General features: G+C 26.9%; 1 protein-coding gene across 4 annotated transcripts in view; it reads right to left on the reverse strand.

The window, feature by feature from the left end:
* The window catches only part of LOC107451946 (run domain Beclin-1-interacting and cysteine-rich domain-containing protein rubicon), a 25670-nt gene extending 1944 nt beyond the window's left edge, over positions 1-23726 (reverse strand). Inside the window, exons 1-17 of one of the 4 annotated variants that reach the window (XM_071177820.1) lie at positions 23592-23726; positions 21473-22279; positions 19451-19563; positions 17924-18085; positions 15670-15715; positions 14612-14665; positions 12680-12727; positions 11585-11656; positions 9647-9695; positions 7821-7956; positions 5663-5731; positions 5496-5569; positions 4251-4315; positions 3872-4172; positions 2981-3059; positions 1335-1503; positions 1181-1253 (exon numbers count right to left, since the gene is read on the reverse strand). In XM_071177820.1, coding sequence (XP_071033921.1) covers positions 1181-1253; positions 1335-1503; positions 2981-3059; positions 3872-4172; positions 4251-4315; positions 5496-5569; positions 5663-5731; positions 7821-7956; positions 9647-9695; positions 11585-11656; positions 12680-12727; positions 14612-14665; positions 15670-15715; positions 17924-18085; positions 19451-19563; positions 21473-22232 — 2270 coding nt within the window. In that variant the 5' untranslated portion in view covers positions 22233-22279; positions 23592-23726. Of the gene's footprint in view, positions 1-1180; positions 1254-1334; positions 1504-2980; positions 3060-3871; positions 4173-4250; positions 4316-5495; positions 5570-5662; positions 5732-7820; positions 7957-9646; positions 9696-11584; positions 11657-12679; positions 12728-14611; positions 14666-15669; positions 15716-16846; positions 16893-17923; positions 18086-19450; positions 19564-21472; positions 22630-22759; positions 23547-23591 lie in introns of those variants that run through there. The other 3 variants (XM_071177821.1, XM_043047881.2, XM_043047882.2) reach the window with 3 other exon arrangements.
* Between the last annotated feature and the right edge of the window lie 902 nt (positions 23727-24628).

Consider the following 24628-nt stretch of genomic DNA (forward strand, 5'->3'; position numbering starts at 1 on the left):
TATATTGAGACATATTATTGGAATATTGAGACATATATTGAGACATATTATTGGAATATTGAGACATATATTGAGACATATTATTGGAATATTGAGACATATATTGAGACATATTATTGGAATATTAAGACATATATTGAGACATATTATTGGAATATTGAGACATATTATTGGAATATGGAGACATATATTGAGACATATTATTGGAATAGTAGCTGCAAAATTTTTTATTCTACTTATATTTCTCATATCATCAATATTTGATTGAATTTCCCTTTTTATTATTAAATTTGCGAATAGTTAATATACTTATTTTTCAATAGTAATTTTAACACTGAAACACAATTTCTTTTAAAATTTTAAGTTCTAAAGAGAAAAAAATGATAGGGAGGAAATAAAAATGCAATAACAGACATACGTTCGATTTAGAAGAAAAAGCATATTGATATGACATAGTGAGCATATTTAAAAATATAGATGAGTTTTCAAACAAAATTCTGCATTCATATAGCGTTTTTTTTTTTTTTTTTCATGGGAAACAAAATTTCTACAGAATAATTTAATTCAATCAAAACACATGTCTGTTATAAATAATAAAAACACCTTAAATTACTACTTCAAACATTAATTTTTACACTGTATTTTATATTTCAAATATGCCAAAAACTGTTACACTTTTCTTGATATTTTTAACGAAATTGTGTACAGTTCCACAAAATATACTGCATCCTAAGTGAAATTTTATTTTGATGGCCATGAATATTAAATCTATAATAATATGAAGAAAAAATATAAGCATTTCTAATTTCAAGTATAATCAAAATACATTTATTTAAGAGCATTTTAATTTGAAAGGAATAAAAACAATATTTTTAAATGTTTAATATAATATGAAAAAAAAATTCAGCATTTGTATTTTTAAATATAATCAAAATACATTCATCAAAAAATGTTTTTAAAAAAACATTCTAAGTAAACTTTTACATGTGTGAAACATTCGAACAATTATACTATCGAATTTCCATGGTTAAAGTTGCTAGAGTGTAAACATTGAAGAATATATCTGCATTAACTGTTGAGTTCTTAAATAATCTCTATAGAAGTTAAGATTATATCTTTTAGACTCTCTTATAGATATTTATTATGCAGTCTTTAATTTTATCTTATAACTGTGACTTACCTTTCAGCAATTCGAATACACCTGGGGCACTTGACATTCTTAAAACAGCTCTTATGAAAGCAAGATCCACATACTGAAATAAAAATAATAAATTTAAATGCTTTTTTTTCTAATTTTGATATTAAAAAAATTTAAAATTTTAACCAATTTATACCTTGACATAAAACAACTCTATTAAGCTGAAATGAAAAAATAATGTCCTTCTCATTTTCACAAATCTCACAAACAAAACCCTTAGCTTGGCAAAGAATGCATTTGTTCACATGCTCAATGCAATAATTAGTGAGCATTTTCACATGTTTTAACATTTCTCCATTTTTTACCTGAAAAAGAATACAAATCTTAATGCTATTGTGAAAACAATTGAATGAACAGAAAATAAGTCAAGTAAAAGTGAAAAGAGGAAAAAGCAATGTTTAGAAAAATATCTTAATTAATACATACTCTATATTAAGTAATATTTTTTCAATAAGGACAATGTTAAGGAATATTTTTTTCATACATTTAATTCGGGTATGATAATAGAACAAAAAAATATTATAATGCTTTAAAATAAAATAAATATAAGGAAATGATAAATTATCTCAAGTTATCCCCTGTTTATTGAACAAAATATTTAGATTTAACTTTGTCTTTCTTTTAAATTTTGCCTAATTTTTTTTAAAGATAACAAAAGAGAGAGAAAAGAGTAGTTTTAAAAACACATTATTTTTTAGTCAAACTAATTTGATGGGAAGATTGCAATAAAAAATAGGACAATATCTTCAAGTAAAAGAAACAAAATAAATAAATAAAATCATGATTTCAAAAGAAAAAAAATAGAAAATGTCTTAACTACACACTGTACTAGTACTAGTAATCTTATTTGAAAGGTATGATTAAATATCATTCGAATATAATTAATTACTTTACTAATTATTCAATTTTTTTAAAGCAGTCTTAAATTAAAAACTTATAAAATAGTCTTATAATATAAGATGATAAGTAAAATATTTGCTTCTAATTCAGGGTGCGTAGCCAAATCTTTCAACAAAAAAATAAGCACCTTTTGTGCTTTTTAAGCACTCAAAAAATATTTTCAAGCACCATATAAAATAACAAAATGCAAAATATTTTTTAAAGAATTTACATAATCATGATAAAATAACTGACAAAGAACTCTTTTATTGATTATATTAGCCACCACAAAAAAATTGAGAGATTTTTCGGCTCAATTTCAGAGGGGGGGAAATGAAGCCTGAAATTGGGTATATCGTGCAAAAAGCAGCAGTGTTGCACATGAGAGTGTAAGAATCTCACCGAACCCAGCTCAGCATACGCACATGCAGACCAGCAAGTATTTCGTCAAACATGAATTATTATTGGCGCTTTCATACACTATGGACCGACGGTAAGCCGAAAGTGGCGAAAATCAACATGGTAGTTTCGAAAAATTAAAATCAAGGAGTTTTTAAAAACACCCAAAAAAAAGCACATTTAGGGGCTTTTAAAAATGAAAATCAAACATAAGCACCTTTAAGCATTTTTTAAAAATGCTACGCACCATGATTATAGATAATAAAAAAAAATCAGACAATTGCTAAATTTAGCTATTGTTAATGATAACATTGCATTCATTCAGTAATTACAATAGTCTCTTTATAGTCACTATTATGGATTCAATTTCTTTAACATATAAAATAAAAATTTAAGGGTGATACTTTTAACATTAGAAGATTTAGGAGTAAAAAAATTGATTAATAAAAGTGCTTAATTTTAAAAACTAACATATTTAAAATAGTAATAAAACATTAATAATACCTGAATAAGATCACTTAAAGAATATATATTTGGATCATATAAAATATGCTGATTCTGTGCTTCCAATGTAACTTGGACTCTAAAAAAAGTATAAAAAAAGAAATAGGCTAATAATAATGAGCTTCATAAAAGTATTCATATTATTGTTTGATTGTGACCAAAAACATATATTGAAACGTAGCATTTAAATTTTTAACTATGATTCATCACATAAAATGACAGTGTTATAAATATATAATATATATTACTAAAATACCAGAAAGAATACAAAATACAGACAAAATAATTCTTTAAAAAGTCAATGAAAACAGAAAAAAAGTATAATATAGTTGTAATAATAATTCCAAATAATATTTTTTTGACTTTGCACTTATTTGTAGTTATTTAGGTCTAAGAGAAACATAGCATTTAAATGTTTAACTATGATTCATTACATAAAATCATAGTGTTATAAATAGATAATATATATTACTCAAATACCAGGAAGAATACAAAATACAGACAAAATAATTCTCTAAAAAGTTAATGAAAACAGTATGTATAGTTATAATAATAATTCCAAATAATAATTTTTCGAATTTGCACTTATTTATGTCTAAGAGAAACAGTTATTCATCATTAAAATTTCTTTAATTAATTGACAAATTTTTGAATATGAATGAAAAAAAAATTTCCAAACTACTTTTTTTGGATTTTATATTTTAGTATAAATATAATTCCGATAATCTAACAGATTTTTTTAGTAACGATTAGAATTTTTTTAATAATTAAAAACTATCAAAATATATTTTGGCTTGTAATTAGAGCAATAGAAAAAAATATACATAAAAAGGACACCAGTGTCCTATCTGCGCCAAAAGGTTAAAAGAGGATAAAATTAAATAAACTTACAGTTCTGCTTTACGGCATGTTTTCATAAAATCTTTCAAATAGAACAGCTGCATTCTATAATTGAGGCACAAGTCCAGTGCCCTCACTTTTTTGTACAGTTTAGGATTAGTGGCCTCAATATTGAATAAAGGATCATTAAACATATTGTCTAAGAGATCCCAAGCAAATTTGGAAACATAATATTTTGTAAAATCCCACTTCCATAATATGTAACCAGGAATATATGCTGATCCATTGCTGTGACAGCACTGACAAAAATACTTTCCAAAGTAATTACAGTAACGAAACTTTTTAATATAGCCTGAAAAAAATTAACATAATTAAATATAAGAGCAAATTACTATTATTTTAATTTTTAAAGAACAAGTAGTTAACTTACTTTTTTCAATCTTCATACCACAGCCTGCACATCTGTATTTCTGCTTTTCAATAATATCTTTTCGTCTAAAGAGAAAAAAAGCATTTTTAATTCCATTTGTTTAATAGTTTGCTTTTTTTCATAAAAAAAAATTATAATAAATACAGTCGGACTTCTATATAACGAACTTCCATTTAGCGAATTTCTCTATTTTGCGAATTTTTTAATGAAACCAAGAACATTTTGGAAATTTCCTTGTAAAATAACTTCTAAATAGCGAAGTGAATTTTCTATTTAACGAACTTTTCCTTGAGATCCAGTTTCTCTATTTCCCAAAATATTTCCGAACATTTTAAACTTGTTATCGCATTTTATGGGGGAAATAACCTTGAAATGTTCAAAGCCACTTAACTTTTAGAGAAAGCAGTAAAATCACTTTCTCTTTTCGTTCTCATTTCAAACAAAAAGCTCTAATATAAACGACAAAATTAACGGATTTTATCAGTAGCAATTAAATTTTAGAATGCATGTGGTAATGTATGTTTAAAGTTACTTTTATAATAAATGCAGCTATAATTTCAGACACAAATTTAGCATTTTTTTAATTGAAAATGTATATAGCATGATTATGTAATGCTGGATAAAATTTTTATCCATTCTTGCTTTCCATGCAGATTTATTTTATGATTAAGATTCATGAAATAAATAGTAGATACTACTTTAAAATATAAAGGTGTATCCATTACTATTTTAATCATGTCTAGAGTTTATGAATTTGAAACCCGTTTTGTGTCGTTTAAGCATTTCAAAAGATGATTTTCTATTTAAAGAATTTTCCATATAACGAACTTATTGTCAGGATTTAGCGACTTCATTAAATAGAGGTCCGACTGTATTTGCAAACGAGAAATTGAGTCACTAAATAATATAGTTGCAGGTACTTCAGATCATACACATTTACACAATAAGTTTATAGACATTTTCCCTGGTCCATTTGTACATCTCTTTTATGCACACACATTTCTAAAGAAAGTAAGTAAAGTAATTTCATATAAAAAAAAAACTTCGGTGTAGAGAATTTGTGATGTTCACATTTATGATGAAATCTGTTACTTTTAAGCTCTAAAACACAGACCAAAACAACATATCATCCCCTTATATCAGTTGCAGGTTCGAGGAACCACTGATAATTATATTGAGTTAAAATTCAATGAAACCGGACTAATGAACCACCATTCATTAAAAAAGTTTGAAAAGTAATCTTACTTTAAATGAGGGTGAATAATGCTGATTATCTGAGCTCTAGGTGGGGCCCATTCAGTATTGCCTCGAAGGCGAATCTAAAGACAGAAAAATCAAGTATAATAATAAATTAAAACAAACTATGAATTAATAAACAAAATTACCCAAACTTACATATATTAAACACTTACATTAGTAAGATAACATTCTTCTTCAACAAAATCTGGTGAAACAGGCCATGAATCAGGCAAGGGTAATAACTAAAATGCACAGAAAAACATAGATAAATTGCAAATACATATATGCATTCATCAGTTCAAATTTAAAATATAGATATTAGACATAGATAAAAAGTATGAGCATTTTTCCTTTACATCTCTAAAAGTGGGTAAGAACTCATTTAAAAGAAGCAAAGTCATAAACTACATCATCAAATGATCTTAAAATTTTTGAAGAAAAGTAGCAGTAAATTGATACTCTAAATCACAAAAATTCTTTATATATATATATATATATAAATTTATTCAATATTTTAATATTTGCTGAGGATAGATTAGGAGAAACATCAGTGTTCAAAGAACCAGTTAAATGCATACTCGGCAATGGCACTTGAACTTCAAAAAAAAACAATGAAAGAGGCATACCGAGGAAATGTATATTGGGCAGTGGCTCTTAATTAGACATAGTATATATTTCAGACATTTACCGGTTTTGCTTTGTGGAGAAGACTGCATATTAGAGTGCGCCTTCTTATGTGCAGAGCCCTCAGTGAGTTAATCTAATAAAAACTATTACGGTATAATAATGGTTTGGCATTACTATATATAAATAAGTCAAAGTTTACAAAAACTATACCAATATTCTAAAATTTACAGGATTAGAAAAAACTCAAACTTAACTCTTAAAAATTTCTATACAGCAGACAACTCTACATAATAATTTAAATTCTAAAACTTTCTATATTTAGAATATCAATATATTTTCTATATTTAGTATATCAATATATCAGTTTTGTTGTTCACCTTGTTTTACAACCACACTAATAGTTTATTGGTGATAGTTTAAGATTCACCCTTACTGGTCTGAAGACAAGACTTGTGCGTGTATGCGCTGCACAAAAACAATTTAGATAGGAGGGCAGAAGGGGAATACTAATTATCTGTTCTTCTCAACACATTATACACCCTTATTCTATAATTATCCCCATTTGTAGATGGATCATGGGTGAGTCCACTTGCCGTCAGGCTAACCTTGGGCGGTTTTTGTGGTTTTCCTCTCTATGTAATGCAAATGCAGGTTAGTAACATCAAAAAGTCCTCCACAAAATGCAAATTTCATCCAATACTTGATCCAGGAGTTNAAGGCTACGGAGTTGAACATTAGTAGCCGTAAGCCCACAAAAATGGGTCTGTTGTTCAATGACAATTATAAATAAACAATATAAAATACTTGATCCAGGAGCTCCCTTGTCTTCTGGATATGGTTCAAAATTACAAGACTACGGAGTTGGACATTAGTAGTCGTAAACCAAAAAAATTAGGTCGGCTGCCCAACGACGGCTATAAAATGTTAAAAAAACATGGGACAAACTTGGAGGCATGGTTGACCATATGGAACAACATACTTTTTGTAAAGGAGCCTTAAATGGCATGTTAGACAGGAATGCAAAATAAATTACATGGAAGAAAAATATATATTTTTTACAAAATCAATCCAAATTGTTGTTTTTTTCAGCAATGCAATATTCAAAATAAAGGTTCAAAATTGCAGCCACCAACAGTAACACATGCTTGGTAGTGTCAGAGAGAAACGTTGAAAAATGGCAGGCATTTTGTGCATGCTTACAATCACAATGAACAGTTGCGGTGCATGATTGCTGCCACAATGAACAAGTGCAACAAAATGAACAGTGTCCTCCAGTGAGTCAATGAGAGTCTCATAAATGATGCCCCTATAAAAACAGCTGCAAGAACTACTGGTAGTGGTTGCAAATTTTAGATACTACATTTCTGCAAAGTGCTTCGAGTCGAGTTTGTAAATAAAAAAAATTTCATCCCGTGATATTATTTACATTTATGCTTTATCACATCATTTCAGAACCTACATACCTACACAACCTGTTTTATAACATTCAACTCCCATTCCAAATTTATCCTACTAATATAAAATAACTTTTTAGACACGCTCACAATATTTATTTATGTTTGGTTGACATTTAGATAAAAGAATAAACTGGAAAACACGAGTAAAAAAAATCAATAAAGAAAAAAAAATTTAATAGGAGGATAAATTTAAAACTTATTAAAACCGTGCATGCAAAATCAACAAAAGCATCAAAGTTTTAAATACCCTCTGAGGTGCCTCTTGCTCTGATACAAGCCACTGCAATTCAGAAGCTTTTGGTAAATGTTTTTCTGAAAATCGTTTTAATAACGACAATGCCACAGATTCAGCAGACATGTTGAAAGAGTCAGATTCATGCAACCTACAGAAAAAATTTAAACGAAATATTAATAAATAAAAAGCAATGCTACATTTAATATTCAATATATAATAAAATCAGGCGCTGTGATCAACGAATAAGCTGAGGAAATAAAGCAACATTTCTAATTATAATGTTTACAAAATTCTCTGTTTAATACAAATCAACATGCATTTTTTTTCAAACTAAATATTTTTTTCATGCTAGTCTGTATAAAAAATTTAATACCTTTCTTGTAAAATATTTATTTAATGTTAAAATATAAAACATAAATAATGTAATTATTGGAAAATTTTGAAATTGTAATTTTGCTGGAGTTATTTGGTTGGATTTTACAGGTTACTGTAAATCTCCTCCTAATTAGACTATAACTTTAAGACTCAATATGACTCTAGCAACAATTTTACCTTGGCCCTAGTTGGACTCAAAATTGGCTCAATATAGGTCCTATAAAAAATGCATATTGGAACCAATATTGGGATGTCTAGATTTTTTAATATTGACACTAGAGTGGCTTTTAATGTTAGGCAATAACAATTCTCTATAAGGCTGATATTGTTTGAAAAGTGGCTGTAACATATCAAGCGAAATGGAAAATTCTATATCAGGCCAATATTGGAAAAGTATCAGCCTTTTTTTACCCATATTGAGTCAAAATTAATGGACATTGGTCCAATGAAAGTCCTACATATTTTGCAGCTAGGGGATGTATGGGCATGTTGTCATACTACATGTAATTAAGTTTGGACATTATAGGTAAATATGTGAGGGCAATACCATCTAAAAAATATAAGTTTGTAAGTGAATTCGAACAAAATATGAATATAAACATTTATTAAAAAATGTAAGTACCCGAGTTTGGATATTGTAGATTAATATGTGTGGACAATATGAGCTAAAACAAAAAAATATAAATTTTTAAATAAATTAACATAAATTATGGATATGAACATTTTTTAAAATTATACATGCCAGAATTTTGACATAATAGGTTAATATGTGGTGACAATAATGGCTAAAACAAAAAATATAAATTTGTAACAAATTAAATTATCACAAAATGTGACTAAAAAAGTTTTTAAAAAAAAAAAATTTTTTTTTGAAGTGTTACATTTTACGGGTTCTTTTTATTTCATTGCTTTTTAACTTCATATATGTGCTTGAAACTATATGCTAAGTAAGCATACGCATTTCTATGTAAAGATTTTCATAATCATGTTTGTTGTGAAATATTTAAAAAAGTTAGCAGAACTTTCTCCCTTTAATTTTTTTTTTTTTTTTTTTACTTAAATCTTTCCATTGGACAATCAAGAGCTTGTTTAGATGATAGTTTTAGTATCACCAAAATTCTTTGTAAATTCACTTAAAATTTAACCTAAAAACTTGATAGGAAAATACACAAAGAAAAGTGAAAACAAGAAATTATTTTTCTGACATTTATGACCCGTATTTATTTTAAATTAACATCATTCTAGTTTACTTTCTTACCAGAATCTATAAACTCCAGCAGATAAAAGAAATTTATTTGATACCCTTCTTTCAAAGTTCAAATTAGACAATGATGAATCAGGACATAAAGAAAAACTATTTAAAAATTAAAAAAAATTGAAACCTAGCAAATTTTAAAAAATCATTAAAAAAAAGTTAATTCTTTAAGGAAATAAGAATTTTTGTAGTTTGAAATATAACTTACTTCTTTTCTGAATCTTTTTGGAGAGATCTAGCTTTATGAAGGTCAGCATCTAAAACAACAACCCAAAGTGTACAATGAACAACATTAAGGGAGGAAATTTTTCCATATAATTGGACAATTAAAACTAAATATATAACAACATTTTAAAAAACCTCAAGTGTGAACCATTTTCTATTCATTTGAGAAAAATTTAGAAACTTTATTTTTTAAACGTTTTACTCTTTGCGATAGTTTTAACGAGATTGGATTAAATGTAAATGTGGATGTCATCAAGTACAGATAAGACATGCTGCATATAGTATGTTTTTGAACTTGGCATTATAATTTCACAGCTTAAAAACAGTAATTGTTATAAAAGTGGTAACATTTTACTTCAATTTCTTAATGTACCACCATTTTTTTTTAATAAAAAGTAGCAGAATATTCTTTGCAGGATTGTAAAAAAGATTATAAAAAATGATTAAATTAGCAAATAATACCACACATTGAGTCAAAAACCGAAAAGCGTGAATGAAGACAGTAAACTTAAAACAATTTCAATTTTCTTTCAGTCTTATTTGTTGCCCAATTAAGTAACTTTATGTAATTAGATTTAAACAAAAGGCATTTTTTAGATTCAAACTTGTTAAAATAAGAAATTAACAGAGTCAGTATTATTCTCCACCTAAATCAAAGCTTTTGATCACGAACAACTTACTGTATTATAGATTTATCACAATTAAGCAATATTTCCAATGAATTGCCATGTATTACTTAGTGCATATCTTGACTTTTTTTATTTCAATTACCATTGGCTTAAGATTAATTTGCTTTATAAAAATGCATTTCAAAAAAATAAATTTAAACAAAATAAACACATGATTTCAATAAGGTTTTAAAATATTAAATTGTGGACAATGCTTCAATATACAAACATTGCTTATGGTCATCTTCTATGAAGAATCAAGGATAATTCATTATTGAAGAATGAGAAATAAACTACCTTTGAACTCATTTATAATCATTTAGAGCTATAAAGTAACAAACATTGATGCTATTCTTGAAAGTTTTGATGAGAAAAAAGTCTGCAGATTAATTTAAAACAGTGTGTAATGCTAAGCCAGTGAAAATTAAAATAAAAAAAACATTGATTTTTTTCATGTGTTGTCTCAGAAGTGTGTTTCATTTTTGTGTGTCTCAGAGGAACAAATTTAAATTTTTGAAAGTTTCTTGAGGATTGTGGGCTATAGCCACTGCCTGTCTCAGCTATAAGTTTCATCTAAACACAAATTGTTCTAAAGTTAAAAAAGAACATAGAACAGAGACATTCAAACACTCTTTTGGTTATTAATGTATGATAACATCTATTTTAAATTTTGGACTTCTTGTACTTAAGTATCATATTTCTTTTGCACTAATTTTAGAAATTTCTCAATTAAATAAGTATTCAGTTATTCATTCTTATATAACTTAATTCATTAAAAAAATTTATGGAAGAAATATATGCTTTTGTAAATAAAATATTTCAGAATAATTTCACCACAAATAAACTCAAAATTTTATAAAACTTCTAAAATCTCAGCATGGCATTACTATTACATCTTGAATTATATTTAAAAAAAAATCATTACATTTTATAAAGAAATGAACTTTAAAAAAAAAAAGCTGTCAAAATTAATCAGAAAAAATATTACTCACATTAGTGCAAAAATGCATTAAAAAACATGCATTTAATAGTTTTACATAAAGACAATATCCTAAAGATTTCAACAAAATCAAAAATTCCAAGCATCAAGCCTATTTTTTTAATGATTTTTTGTATTTGTCAGTTACATTATTCATTTGAAGAAAAAAAAACAGATTATTCTAAAAAAAATAATTAAAAAAATATATGAGTATTCGTTAGATGAAAATTCGTTAGAAAAAGTATAATTGCTTTGATTTAAAACTAATAATTACCTGAATACAGTGAAGCCATTGACAAAGATAATCCACTTTCTTTTATTAAACTCAAATTAGATTCTGTGTGAGCTAAAATTAAAGAAAAAAAATTGAAAACAAATCAATGCCAAGAAGAAAAAAAACTTTCTATGAAAACAACATATTGAAAAATTATAAAATCCATAAGATACCTCCTTCACAATTCTGCCTATTGCCTTAACAACATTGCAATAGACATAAAGATTTTGTAACAAATATTGTAATTGAAGGGTGTCTTTTAAATAAAACATTCCCTTTTCTGATTAATGTAGTTCATAATCTGTATAAACTACACTGTGTTATTAACATAAAAAGATAATAGTTTAAACAATAAAGAACATTAATAGCATAAGCATCAAGTTACATATGAATAGCTTGGTCATAACTTATTGAAATAAGAAAAGTTTTAATGTGATGTGTATGTAGTTTTTTCATTTTTCTTTTGCTGAACTTTTTGTTCTTTTGCTTGAAAGATGCTGAAAGTGTTGCTCATTTAACATTAACCGGTGGGCATCTGCGAACCTAAGTCACAAATTCGAGCAACGAGTGATGCGTAAGTTTTTTTTTTTCTAACAGCAATCTCTGAACTTCTCATTCTTTGGCTTTGAAGATGCTGAAAGTGTTGCAAACTTAACATTAACTGGTGGGCACCTGTGAACGTAAGTCACGAATTCGAGCAACATTACCGACCCCACACTGCCACATGCTCGTTCATAGGGTAGACCACATTCACACATCACACAACAAAGTGAAACAATCATGTTCTGAGTGGAATTGAAACCTGCAACCACTGGTTTTGAAGTCAGACATGCTGATCACTCAGCTACCTGTGCAAGTAATGGAATACTGTCTTTTCTTTTGCGTAAAGCAAATGTAATCAAAATGTAATCACCAATACTTAATTAAAAAGAAATATTTCGTCATTTTTTTAGCAATAAATAACAAGTGAGGAATTTTTTCTTTTTTTTTACATATAATGCACTTTACATTTGCACTTAAGTAAAGAATAAGCATTTTCAGGGGATAAATGTATATAAATAAACTTTTTTTACGGCAAATATGCATAAAACTTACCAGAATATTCTAGATCTTCTACCTCATCTTCACTCCTAATACTATCAGCTATAGAATAAACAAACATAACAAAATAAATCTTTGATTTACACATCTGATAAAGAATAGATTAGCAGCTTTAGCTATCTTGCCGCAGTGAAACAGCGTATGAACTCATACTGATTTAAAACGACAACATGTTTCCTCTGCTTAGAACAAAAAAATGTTGGGTCAGTAACCTTTCACCTCAGAAACCATTACTTCTGGAAACATTGAAACCTTAGGACAACCTTATTTTGATTTAATATTATTATTGCTATAAATATTTTCAATTTCTAAGTTTCCACATTCTTTTATGGTTTTAGTCACCAAAATCCAGAGCTGGCAAAATTTAGTACATTTTTTTTAATCAAAAAAATGTATTAATTTAATCTAAATTGAATTTTTTTCATTCAAATCAGAATTTGTTTTTCAATATTTTAAAGCCAGTATTAACAGTATATTATTACTTAAAAGTAATATTATAAAACGTATTAACAGTATTACTTTCAAAAAAATATAGCTAAAATAATTGATAATTCTAACTAAAATGTTCCAAAAGTCATTTTTTTTTTCAATTATTACAAATTAATCACTGAATAAATAAATTTATACAAACCATTTCACTCAAACATATTCAGTTATTTTGTTCAAACTGAACCTCTTAAAATTTTAAAGACAGGCAGGCAGCTGGATAGTACAATTACAATATTTTGTCAGTTTAATTTCAATTTAATCTAATTTCAATTGTACAGCTACAATAGAGATTAAAAATGTTAAGATCAGAAACATTAAAAGAAGAAAAAAATATTTAAGTTTCTTTGAGAAGAACAAGTCCTTCATAAATATTGATAAACAATAACTAAATATTTAATAAGTTTTAAAAGCGCTTAAAGCATTCAAATAGACATAAAACTAAGTTAATTATCAGCTAATTGTTTTATATACAACTAATGGAAAACTATGATTTAACAGTTTAGCACTACTCTTAACCACTTTCAGTCTCTTATTAAATCAATTTATTTATTAGTCTACTTTGAAATGTTTTAATTTACCCTTTCATTATTTCATTGGATCAATGAATCATTATCAATGAAATCAGATTTTTAAAAGAATCCCATTCCAAAAAATATATTTATAAAAATATTTTTGACTATTTTGAATATTCAGGTCATTTAAATCAAAGATTTTTTTTAAAAAAAAATAAGTGACCTAAATTGTAATTTCAATAATTATTTAAATTATACCAACCCTGACGAAAAAATCTTCATACTACATTTGTTAACAATTTAAAAATTGTTCATATTTTTTATGAACATTAGATAGCAAGAGTACAAATTTTAACATGGCTAGTATCTTTAAAACTGAACTTTCATGCTCTTAGAAATTTAAATGAAATTAAGTTGAACAAAAGAATAACTGGATACTTATTTTAAAAAAATTATCATTCAACACTAGCTACTAGTTGTGGCTAATGCAAATTTTAATATGGCTAGCATCTTTAAATTTGAACTTTCATGCTCTGACTTAGAAATTTAAATGAAGTTAAATTGAATGAAAGAATATCCGGATACTTTAAAAAAATAATAATAATAATTATTCTACACTAGCTACTAGTTGTGCCTGATTTTGAAAACTAATATCCATTTAAAATGAAATTGATAAAGGTACAATTGAAAATTGATATTAATATTTACTCAATTGATAATATTTCATGAAAAAATAATAATATGAATGCAAAACATTGACATTATAGAAAAAAAAAAGAAAGATGGTAAGAATATAATGTCAATACGTTTATGTTAATAAGTTTAAGTTATGTTTATTAACATTAACTTATAAGTTATGTTAATAAGTTAATGTTAATAAGTTTAAAAGTGAAATTAAATGTCAAATCAACTCAATGTAACTTACCTTCAAAATCAGATGAATGAGAAGACAAAGGGGGAGAAGCACTTTGACTTGTTGCTTTAATTAAATAAAAATAATAAAATTAAAAAATAAGAAGTTACCATCGTATGTCATTCATTAAAACAAATCAGCAATTTCATCATTTCATACTTTCCTTACTTAAATTGATAAAAAAAAAACTAAGTTACATTGATATTTAAATTTTGGTTTAAATAAATATTTATATCCAATAAATATCAATATTTTTTTCCACTTTGTTCACGCTTTAGACTTTTTTTTAAGTATGGTAAAACATAGAAGATGGAAACCAAAAATATGCAAAACGGAATTCTAAAGATATGTATGTTAGCAAAAACAGAACTTCATCTGGGGGGACACTGTCTGCTAACAGTTTGATCTCTGGTGAAGTGCTGTTTTTCATAACATAAATATCTTTAAAATTTTGCTTTGCTTATTTCTGGTTTCTAACTCTTTATTTAAATTGTTTACATAAGACAAATTTGGTTTTAGACGCTCTTAGCGCTTTTCCATTTTGATTATTATTTTAAAGTTTTTATCTTGTAATATTACATTGGAATCATTGAAACTTTTTTTAAAAAACTAATAATAAGCTGGTGTAAACACAAGAAAATGAAATAAAACTTTAAATTTTTGACAGTTTAAGTTAATTTCCTTATCACATAAAATGGAGATCAATGTCACATTTTAGCTAAAATATCGTAAAAAACTAAAAGAAAACTTTCTATTCTGTTTAGAAGTCCAGTCAATATTTAATCTCAATTATAAACTTTGATTGTCAACTGGCACAAAAAATAATTCTTAATTATTTTTGTCAATTATTAGTAAAAATGATTTTTAATTATTTTTCTAAAATTTAGATCAAATCTTTCCCAAAACAATATTCTTGAATTTAATAAATCATCCATGATTTTTCAACATGAACATAAACTGTGTATGACACACAAAAACATTGAGTCAAATACAGCCTTAAAATAAAAATACAATTAGTTATTGAAAATATTTTATAATATAACAAAATAGATATACAACCAAATACATACTATCTGTTTTACCATCACTCAACAGAACCAAATTCTTTATTGTTCTCTGAAAAAATATAAGCAATATATTTGTAATAAAAATGTATGTTAGTAATATAAATATTAAATGTTTTGCATTAGTNAAATAAAAATAATAAAATTAAAAAATATGAAGTGACCATCGTATAAAATGAATGTCATTCATTAAAGCAAATCAGTAATTTCATCATTTCATACTTTCCTTACTTAAATTGATAATAAAAAAAAAAACTAAGTTACATTGATATTTAAATTTTGGTTTAAATAAATATTTATATCCAATAAATGTCAATATTTTTTTCCACTTTGCTTACGCTTTAGACTTTTCTATAAGTATGGTAAACATAGAAGATGGAAACCAAAAATAAGCAAAACGGAATTCTAAAGATATGTATGTTAGCAAAAACAGCACTTCATCTGGTAGGGACAATGTCTGCTAACAGTGTGTCCTCTGGTGAAATGTTGTTTTTGATAACATAAATATCTTTAAAATTTTGCTTTGCTTATTTTTGGTTTCTAGCTTTTTATTTAAATTGTTTACATAAGACAAATTTGGTTTTAGCTGCTCTTAGCTCTTTTCCATTTTGACTTATTATTTTAAATTTCTATCTTAAAATTTGTTTAAATCAATTTCATACTTTGATTGGATAGAAGCTGGTGTAATATTACATAGGAATCATTGAAAAAAATTTTTATAAACTAATAATAAGCTGGTGTAAACACAAGAAAATGAAATAAAACTTAAAATTTTCGGCAGTTTAAGTTAATTTCTTTATCACATGAAATGTAGATCAATGTCACATTTTAGTTAAAATATTCAAACGAAACTAAAAGAAAACTTTCTATTCTGTTTAGAAGTCCAGTAAATATTTAATGTCAATTATAAACTTTGATTGTTAACTGGCACAAAAAATAATTCTTAATTTTTTTTTGTCAATTATTATTAAAAATGATTTTTAATTATTTTTCTAAAATTTAGACCAAATCTTTCCCAAAACAATATTCTTGAATTTAATAAATCATCCATGATTATCAACATGAACATAAACTGAGTATGACACAAAAACATTGAGTAAAATATAGCATTAAAATAAAAATACAATTAATTATTGAATATATTTTATAATATAACAAAATAGATATCCAACCAAATACATACTATCTGTTTTGCCATCACTCAATAGAACCAAATTCTTTATTGTTCTCTGAAAAAATATAAGTAATATATTAGTAATAAAAATTTATGTTAGTAATATAAATATTAAATGTTTTACATTAGTAATATAAAATATTTTTAAATAACAAATTAAACTAGATTTAAAAAAAATATTTAAATACGTATTTATATATATATTTATATATATATTCACATATAAATTTAAATTTTAAACAAAAGAATATATTGGGAAAAGAAAACTCAATGCAACGAAATTTCACTAACTCAAAACATTAGCTGTAAAAAAAAAAAAAAAACATTAAACTATCAAAAATTAAAGTATGTTGTTTCATTAACCAGTTTTGAATCGATGGATACCAGTGCAGAATGTTGACCATATTGCAACAGTCATGCAATTGGTCACCAAAATGCTGAGCCTTAACCTCCATGACCCCCCTGGCTTACGATGGGCTGTTGCTGGAATGTTTTACTTAAGTGGTTTCATTACAAGAATAATCAAAATATTATTGTAAAAAGATTTTGATTAAGAGAAATAATTCTTCCAATGAAATTAAACAAACTAAAGCATATATCTCAAACAAAGTAAACTCATGCTGTAGTGACAGGTGAACAAACAGGAATTACACGAATTACCAAAAATTGTGTTTACATCTCTAACTCAAAAACAAAAAATCATGATACAGCAAACACAATCAGGTTTGATTAAATAAAGAGTGATACTGATAGGAGAAGGGATTATACTGTTATCTAGTAAAACTTTTAGTTTCTTTACTTAGCATAATATAGGGGTCTATATTTCCAGTATATTTATGTATTGGCAAAAACATTTTTTCAAGATATTTTTTCCAACATATATAAATTTATAAGTAGTTACTTAGTATTTAACATTAAAAATTACATTCAATGTGCCATTTAAAATCTAAAATAATAATATATATATACTAATAGTTTCTGACATGACAGTTTTAACCACGGTTAAAACCTTTAAAAACTGACACTTAGCTTGCCAATCCAGAATTTCTCTATCTAAATAAAAATTTTGAATGATAATATATTTACTTCTTGCTGTCTTTCCCTCTTCCTTATTCGTATTCTTTGAGTTAATTCTTGAATTTCTTCATCACTTTCATCTTCTGGTGTCACAGTCTTTTGTGTTATAGAGCATTTCATATGCTCAATAGCTGCAATAAGTGCTTCTGATATGCAAAAGTGAGCATTTTCCTAAATATAAAATTTCATGTGAGACTCAATACACAGCATGAACACTTATACAAAAATGTCTCACACACAATACAGAAATGAATAAATATGCAATAAACTTCTTAGTGCAAGAAAAATATGTAAAATCAGAAGGAAATATAACAAACATAACTGAGGCCTGAGGATTGACATAACATGGATAACACTCTTATAAAATAAAAAATATTGGAATATAATCTATTGGTACAAGTAAAAAATGTTTGAAATATGCCTTTATATGATGACTTAAACATGTTAAAAACAAGTATTATAAATTTAACAACCTTCATAAATTATGTGTTACATACAATAAAATAATTATAGACCTAAAACTAATATAAAATAAACCTATATAACCTCTAGAAAGAAGAAATCAACTTAATTTCAGGTATAGTCTACTAACGATAAGTTTAAAAATTGAAAAATAAACAGGGTGATTCTTCTAAAAAATCTAACTAAAAAAATAAAGATTAAGTTATGTTACTAATTTAAAGCTATTTCCATATTTAATAAACTTCATCAACTCACTTTAGGTAAGAAAAATTTATAATTAAACAAATAAAACATAAAGGCAATTTTTTAATACAGTGAAAAGTAACTGTACACAAATAGTCAGAAAATCCGATAAATAAATTTTTGGAGATGATAGTTCTTCAAGATAACCAAAACATTCATTATACAAACAATAAATACTGTCAATTTTCGTTCAATGGATATTTACCCATATACAGTCAATTGCAGGTGGCATTAATGGCAAAAATAAATAAGGAGGTTTCTAGATAACTATTTCTGATTAATTTTTCAAAACAAAACCTAAACTTTAAGCCATAATTAAAGTTTTCAAATGTTGTAATTATCCATTGTTGAATTATTCCTTTACAATTGTTTTACTGGAGTTTTCAACAAAAATAATGATATAGAAAAAAAAATCCTATATAAATATAAGTTGAAGTCAAAACAAATAAATATAACCAAAAGATAGCAGCTCATTCATTCTATTAATTAAATATTGAATATTTCTTATACTTTAAGTTTGGTGATCTGATTAAATATACAAAATGATAATATTCTATGAACTGAATGGTAATATTCTATAAAAACTTAAATCCTAATGTCCAGAACTGCTCAGAAAGAAACTGTTTCTATAAATTTCTCCAGGTATTTTTCTAGTTAAAATAAAACATTAAAATGGAACTTTGTGAAAAATTGTCTACATGAAACACATAAAAAAAAATAATAATTAATGTTGATACACATAATGAGAATGCTACATAAACCAAAAATTATTTATAAAAATACATTTTTTAAATAAAATCTTTAAAAAAAAAAAGAGATAAAAACCCTTACTCTATCTAATTCAGCAGATATGTTGAACTGCTTAGATGACAAAAAGCTCGTGAGAGTCTGTCCCTGTTGAGGACGGGGGAAAAAACACTCAGTTGGAACAACCATTTGTTTTCCTAAAATAAACATAATGTTATTAAATGTGCGTTTTCATTTTGAGATTATAAAATAAAATAATATTAAAAATATCGGTTTTTAAAAAGATGTGGAAATTAATAGTAAAAGAATTAGAACAAAAGTTTCTGCAGAAAAGAAAACCATATTTTCTACTTCTTTAATCTGTATTTTTCATTGTTCTCAAATGAGAATACAAAAAGCAGTTTTTGCCACTCGGATGCGCAAGAAAGGAATCTTCTGAATATAATTCTGAAGAAAAGATAGAATCTTTAGAAAATTTCCGCAGGAAAAAAAACTTTTTACTTCCCAAAAGAAGAATCTTTCTGCAAGAACTCGGTAACGTTCTGCGACAATGTCGCTGCGTCGCTACGATTTTGCCACAGGAGTGAAAAAAATGTCAAGTCTTACTCCTAAATAATGACCAAAGCACACACAACACATGGAACTATTGCTATGACTAAATGCTGAAAAATATATTGAACACTGAAACATGTGAACAATCTGTTTAAATAAAAAACATTAAACAATTATTTTAAAGTGCAATTAATCTGATATAATAATATAATGAATATTGTAACTTGGTGTAATGCAGTAAATGTACCCTGATCATCTAATATAAGTAAATTTACTTTAAATATAATATATTTTTCAATTAAATACTAAAATTTAAAAAAAAAAAAAAATTTCGATAAGTCGATAAATTTTTAAGTTTTCCAGGGTGCACGGCCAAATTTTTCAACAAAAAATAAGCACCTTTTAAGTACTTTTCAAGCATTCAAAAAAAAATTTTAAGCACTTTGAAAAATATCATAATTAGACAGGGTTTGCAAGTTTTTGACAATTGATGGTTTTATCCAGTTTTATTTACAGTGACGAAGACAATGGCGCATCACAAACGATAAAATTAACAAGAGAAATGAAATTTTTTATCACTAATAGCGAAAAATATTGACAAAGTTTAGTTGGTACAATATATGGATTCCGTATATATTGTACCAACTAAATGGGTCCCTGTAATGGCAATATGGTCCCCGTAATCAGCAAAAATTTGAGAGATTTTTCAATTCTATTACAGAGGGCGGAAAAAGAAGTCTGAAATTGAGAATCTCCTGCAAAATGCAGCAGGGTTGCACATGAGAGTCAAAAATCCTTACCACAGAGAATACGCAAGTGCAGACCCGCAAGTATTTCATCAAACATGTAAAACAGATGGTGTTTTCATACACTAATGACCGGCGGTATGCTGAAATAGATTGGGGTTGAATTCATTGTGAAAATGTTGAATAGGACAATGTCTTTTTGCATAATTAGTGGCGAAAATCAACATGATAAAGAAAAATATCACATTACGGAAAAGGGAAAATTAAGCACTTTTTAATAACGCCCATGGAAAAAAGCACCTTTAAGGGCTTTTAAAAAATGAAAATCGAAAATAAGCACTTTTTAAAATTGCTACGCACCCTGTTTTCAAAAGTAAGAGGTAGACTTGGTTACCCACCTACAATTATCAAGATTATATACATATATGCATGCTTGCAATATTTCCGAACTTTAGTGAAAGAAATCTTTAAGTTCAGTAGTGATGTATAAAAAAAATAATCATTTAGCTTCTAGTTAAAATAAACCAAGAAAAATTTATAATTAAACATTGTAATAATTATAAAAGTTGATATTTTGTGGATCAAAAGTAAACCATTGCTTTGAAAAGTCTTTTCATAAAAACTTACAAAATATGAAAATTAAGACTTAATATGTCTGGAGAAAAGGCTCTGAAATGGCTCATAAATGCTGTGTCCAGCCTACGAATTTTCTTATTCTTTTCATGTTTTTTTTTTTACTTTAATCATTTTAATAATGATATAAATTATAAAAAATACAAAATTTTTACTTTTAAAATCATTCACTTACCTTCAAATATACTTTTCCGAGGAGGTGCTTTATTTTCTGAAAATGAACTAGGTAAAGAGAAAACTTGAGCTTCTTGAATATATTCATGAGTATCTGTTGGCTGATAATCAGATTTAGAACGAGAATGCTGGGGTCTCCAACTACGATCATTCTTAAAAACACCATCAATTTCTTGAATATCAGTTGTAGATATAAGACTGTAAGAAGAATCAACGCTGCTAAATCTACTATGATTGTCTCTTTTAGAAGTAATTGAGCTATCGTCTTCAGCAAGATTTTCAACTGAAACTATATTTTTATATAAATTTTCGAAGACTGGAACTACTGAGACAGAATTTGATGGAAGAAATTTTTTAGAAGAAATTGTGGATAAATCTACATGTCTGGTATCTATGGTAAAGATATCAGGAAGACTAACACTAGTAAAAGATAGTAACGGTTGGGAAATCTGTAGAAGATCAGGGCAGCTTGAACATTTTTTGAGAATGCATTCATTTTTGCCAGAATTCATACATAATCTTTTAGAAAGTTCAACGGTATGAGAAAAAACATCATTAGGATTTTTTGTATGATAAGATGCTTCAGTTTTGTTAATAAACTTCTTATGTTCATTAAGTTCTTTGTCTTGTAATGAGTAAAAACGTTTTAGCTGTGAAATAGAAGAACGTTTTTTCCGTAAATATCTTTGAGATCTGTAATAAGATATAGTTTGTTTTGCTATATTTTCTTCACAAGGAACAATTTGCGCAGATGAAGTCATATCCTTAAGCAATTTTTTCTAATACCTAAAGAGGTTTTAACTTGCATCTAAAATGGAGAAAAAAAGTCACCTTTAGATTTTTTAATAAAAAAAATCACTGTTAAGCAAAAGAAATTTCCGTATAGTTACATGATTTTATCAAAAATACAATATGAAATGTTAAATTATACTTTTTTATTGATATATGATAAAGTATCAATTGCTATACTTAATACTTTATCATCCAACATGGAAGAACCATCAAGTATAGGAATTAATGCTCATCTATTATACTTCATCATACAGAGGATGTATCAATTGCCATACTTGATACCTTATCAGACATAGAAGAACCATCAAGAATAGGAATTAATGCTCATCTATTATACATCATCATACAGAGACAAAGTATCAATTGCTATACTCGATACTTTATCATACATAGAAAAACCATCAAGTATAGGAATGAATGCTCATCTATTATACTTCATCATACAGAGACGAAGTATCAATTGCTATACTTGATACTTTATCATACATAGAAGAACCATCAAGTATAGGAATTAATGCTCATCTATTATACTTCATCATACAGAAATGAAGTGTCAAGTATAGAAATTGATACTCATCAATTATGTATCAAAATAGCACATATAATATGAAGTAAACAGAAATTACAAGAAACTCCCAATGGATGATAATAATAGTAATTATTAACTATTTTAAGGGGAGCTGTTTTAACTAGTGTAGTTTATAAAAGTAGAAGAAAAGTATAAGATAAGTCGAATAAAAGATAAGTAACGGCTCAGAGAAAAATGACTCGACAGCAAAGCGAATACATACTTTAAAAAAATAAAAATTTCATAACGCACATTTTATTCTGTGATAACATAAATAGATAATGACATAGACTGTATACAAAAAAAAAAGTAGGTTAATGTTGGAATGTTTACAAAACATATTAGTTCAATACTAAATAATAATTTTGCTATTTTCAAAATCTAAAACATATAAAACGTAGTTAATAGATATTACTACGAAACATTAAGATCACAGATAATAAATAAAAATGAGAAATACTACAGGAAAATTTTAAATATTGAAACAAAACTCAGCTAACAGAAACATCTAAAGAAAAGCTCGATACAAATGGTAATTCGAATACTCTAAACGAAATAAATGAACTCACGATTATTCAGAAACATTGCAAAATACATGCAGTGTTATGTTAACCACTTCCTAAACATATGATCAGCACAACAATTTTATTTGTTTATTTTTCCCGAGATATCTAGAGAACTGATGTTTCCGTATAGATCATCCAATCGTACCACTATCATCCAATTACACATCAAATAGAAATTATTGTCAAAAACTCACTAGATGGCAGAAGATTCTTTTTAGTTCCCAAAAGAACATCGAAGTTCATTACGGGCGGCAGCAGTGAGCGTGTGAGGACCAACTAGATGAGCCAAGGAAGGGATCAACGGTAGACTGTATTGGTATTTGTGAAGCAGTTCTGTTCGACTTCACACTCAAAGATTCGAGCCTGTGCTACCTTTAAGCTTTTGAGTGTTTGGAGCAAGACTGACAAGAAGAATACCCCTCGGTCATGGAGACCTCAAAATGACTACTGGCCAGGCTCAAAATACGCCGTCATTATTCATAGTTAGCATCAAAAAATTTAAATTTGATGAGCAGAAAACTACACATAGTCGTCATTACATCTAGACCAGTATTACGAAATTCGAATTAGTGTTTTTCCGAGTTAAGTAAGTTATAGTACATTTATGCCGCTATTCTTTCTGGGAAGCATCCTTGCGTATGATTCGAAGACATGCCATCACATTTTTCATGCTCTGCAGAGGGGCAAAGCACCCCCGCTTCGGTAGCCCGATGACCAGCAAGCGAAGTCGAGCATTTAACGGTAGAACAGTTTAATGAGGACTGATGCATGTTCAGTCCGCCCGCAAAGTGATCAAAGGTTACCCACCCACTTATTGATGACCGGAGTCAGTGATGCTCATGTTTGACTTGGTAGAATGCTGGGAACCTTTCTGATCTACAGCCGGACTTTCGAGCTTTTTCGAACTGCTCGATTCGTGATGATTCCATTGTAATAACACAACGTTAAATCATGATTTTTTACTGGCTGCAATTAACCTTTTTTTTAACTATCCATTAAGCTTTTCAAAATCCGATATTTTTAATATGTTATTAAAACACGAATTTAACACAAAGTTAAGTTTTCACTTGAAGATGTTTTTTTTCTGTGATTTCCGCTTGATTTTTTTATTCTGGTAGTATTTATATGATGTAGGTAGGTACTTTGGGTGGAATTCAACTGCAACATCAACTGTCGTAAGACGGGGAAAATCGTAACTTTCGTGTTCATTTTTAAAATGTAAAATCATATT

The sequence above is a fragment of the Parasteatoda tepidariorum genome, chromosome 2 (genome assembly GCF_043381705.1).
Source record: "Parasteatoda tepidariorum isolate YZ-2023 chromosome 2, CAS_Ptep_4.0, whole genome shotgun sequence".
NCBI lineage: Eukaryota > Metazoa > Arthropoda > Arachnida > Araneae > Theridiidae > Parasteatoda > Parasteatoda tepidariorum.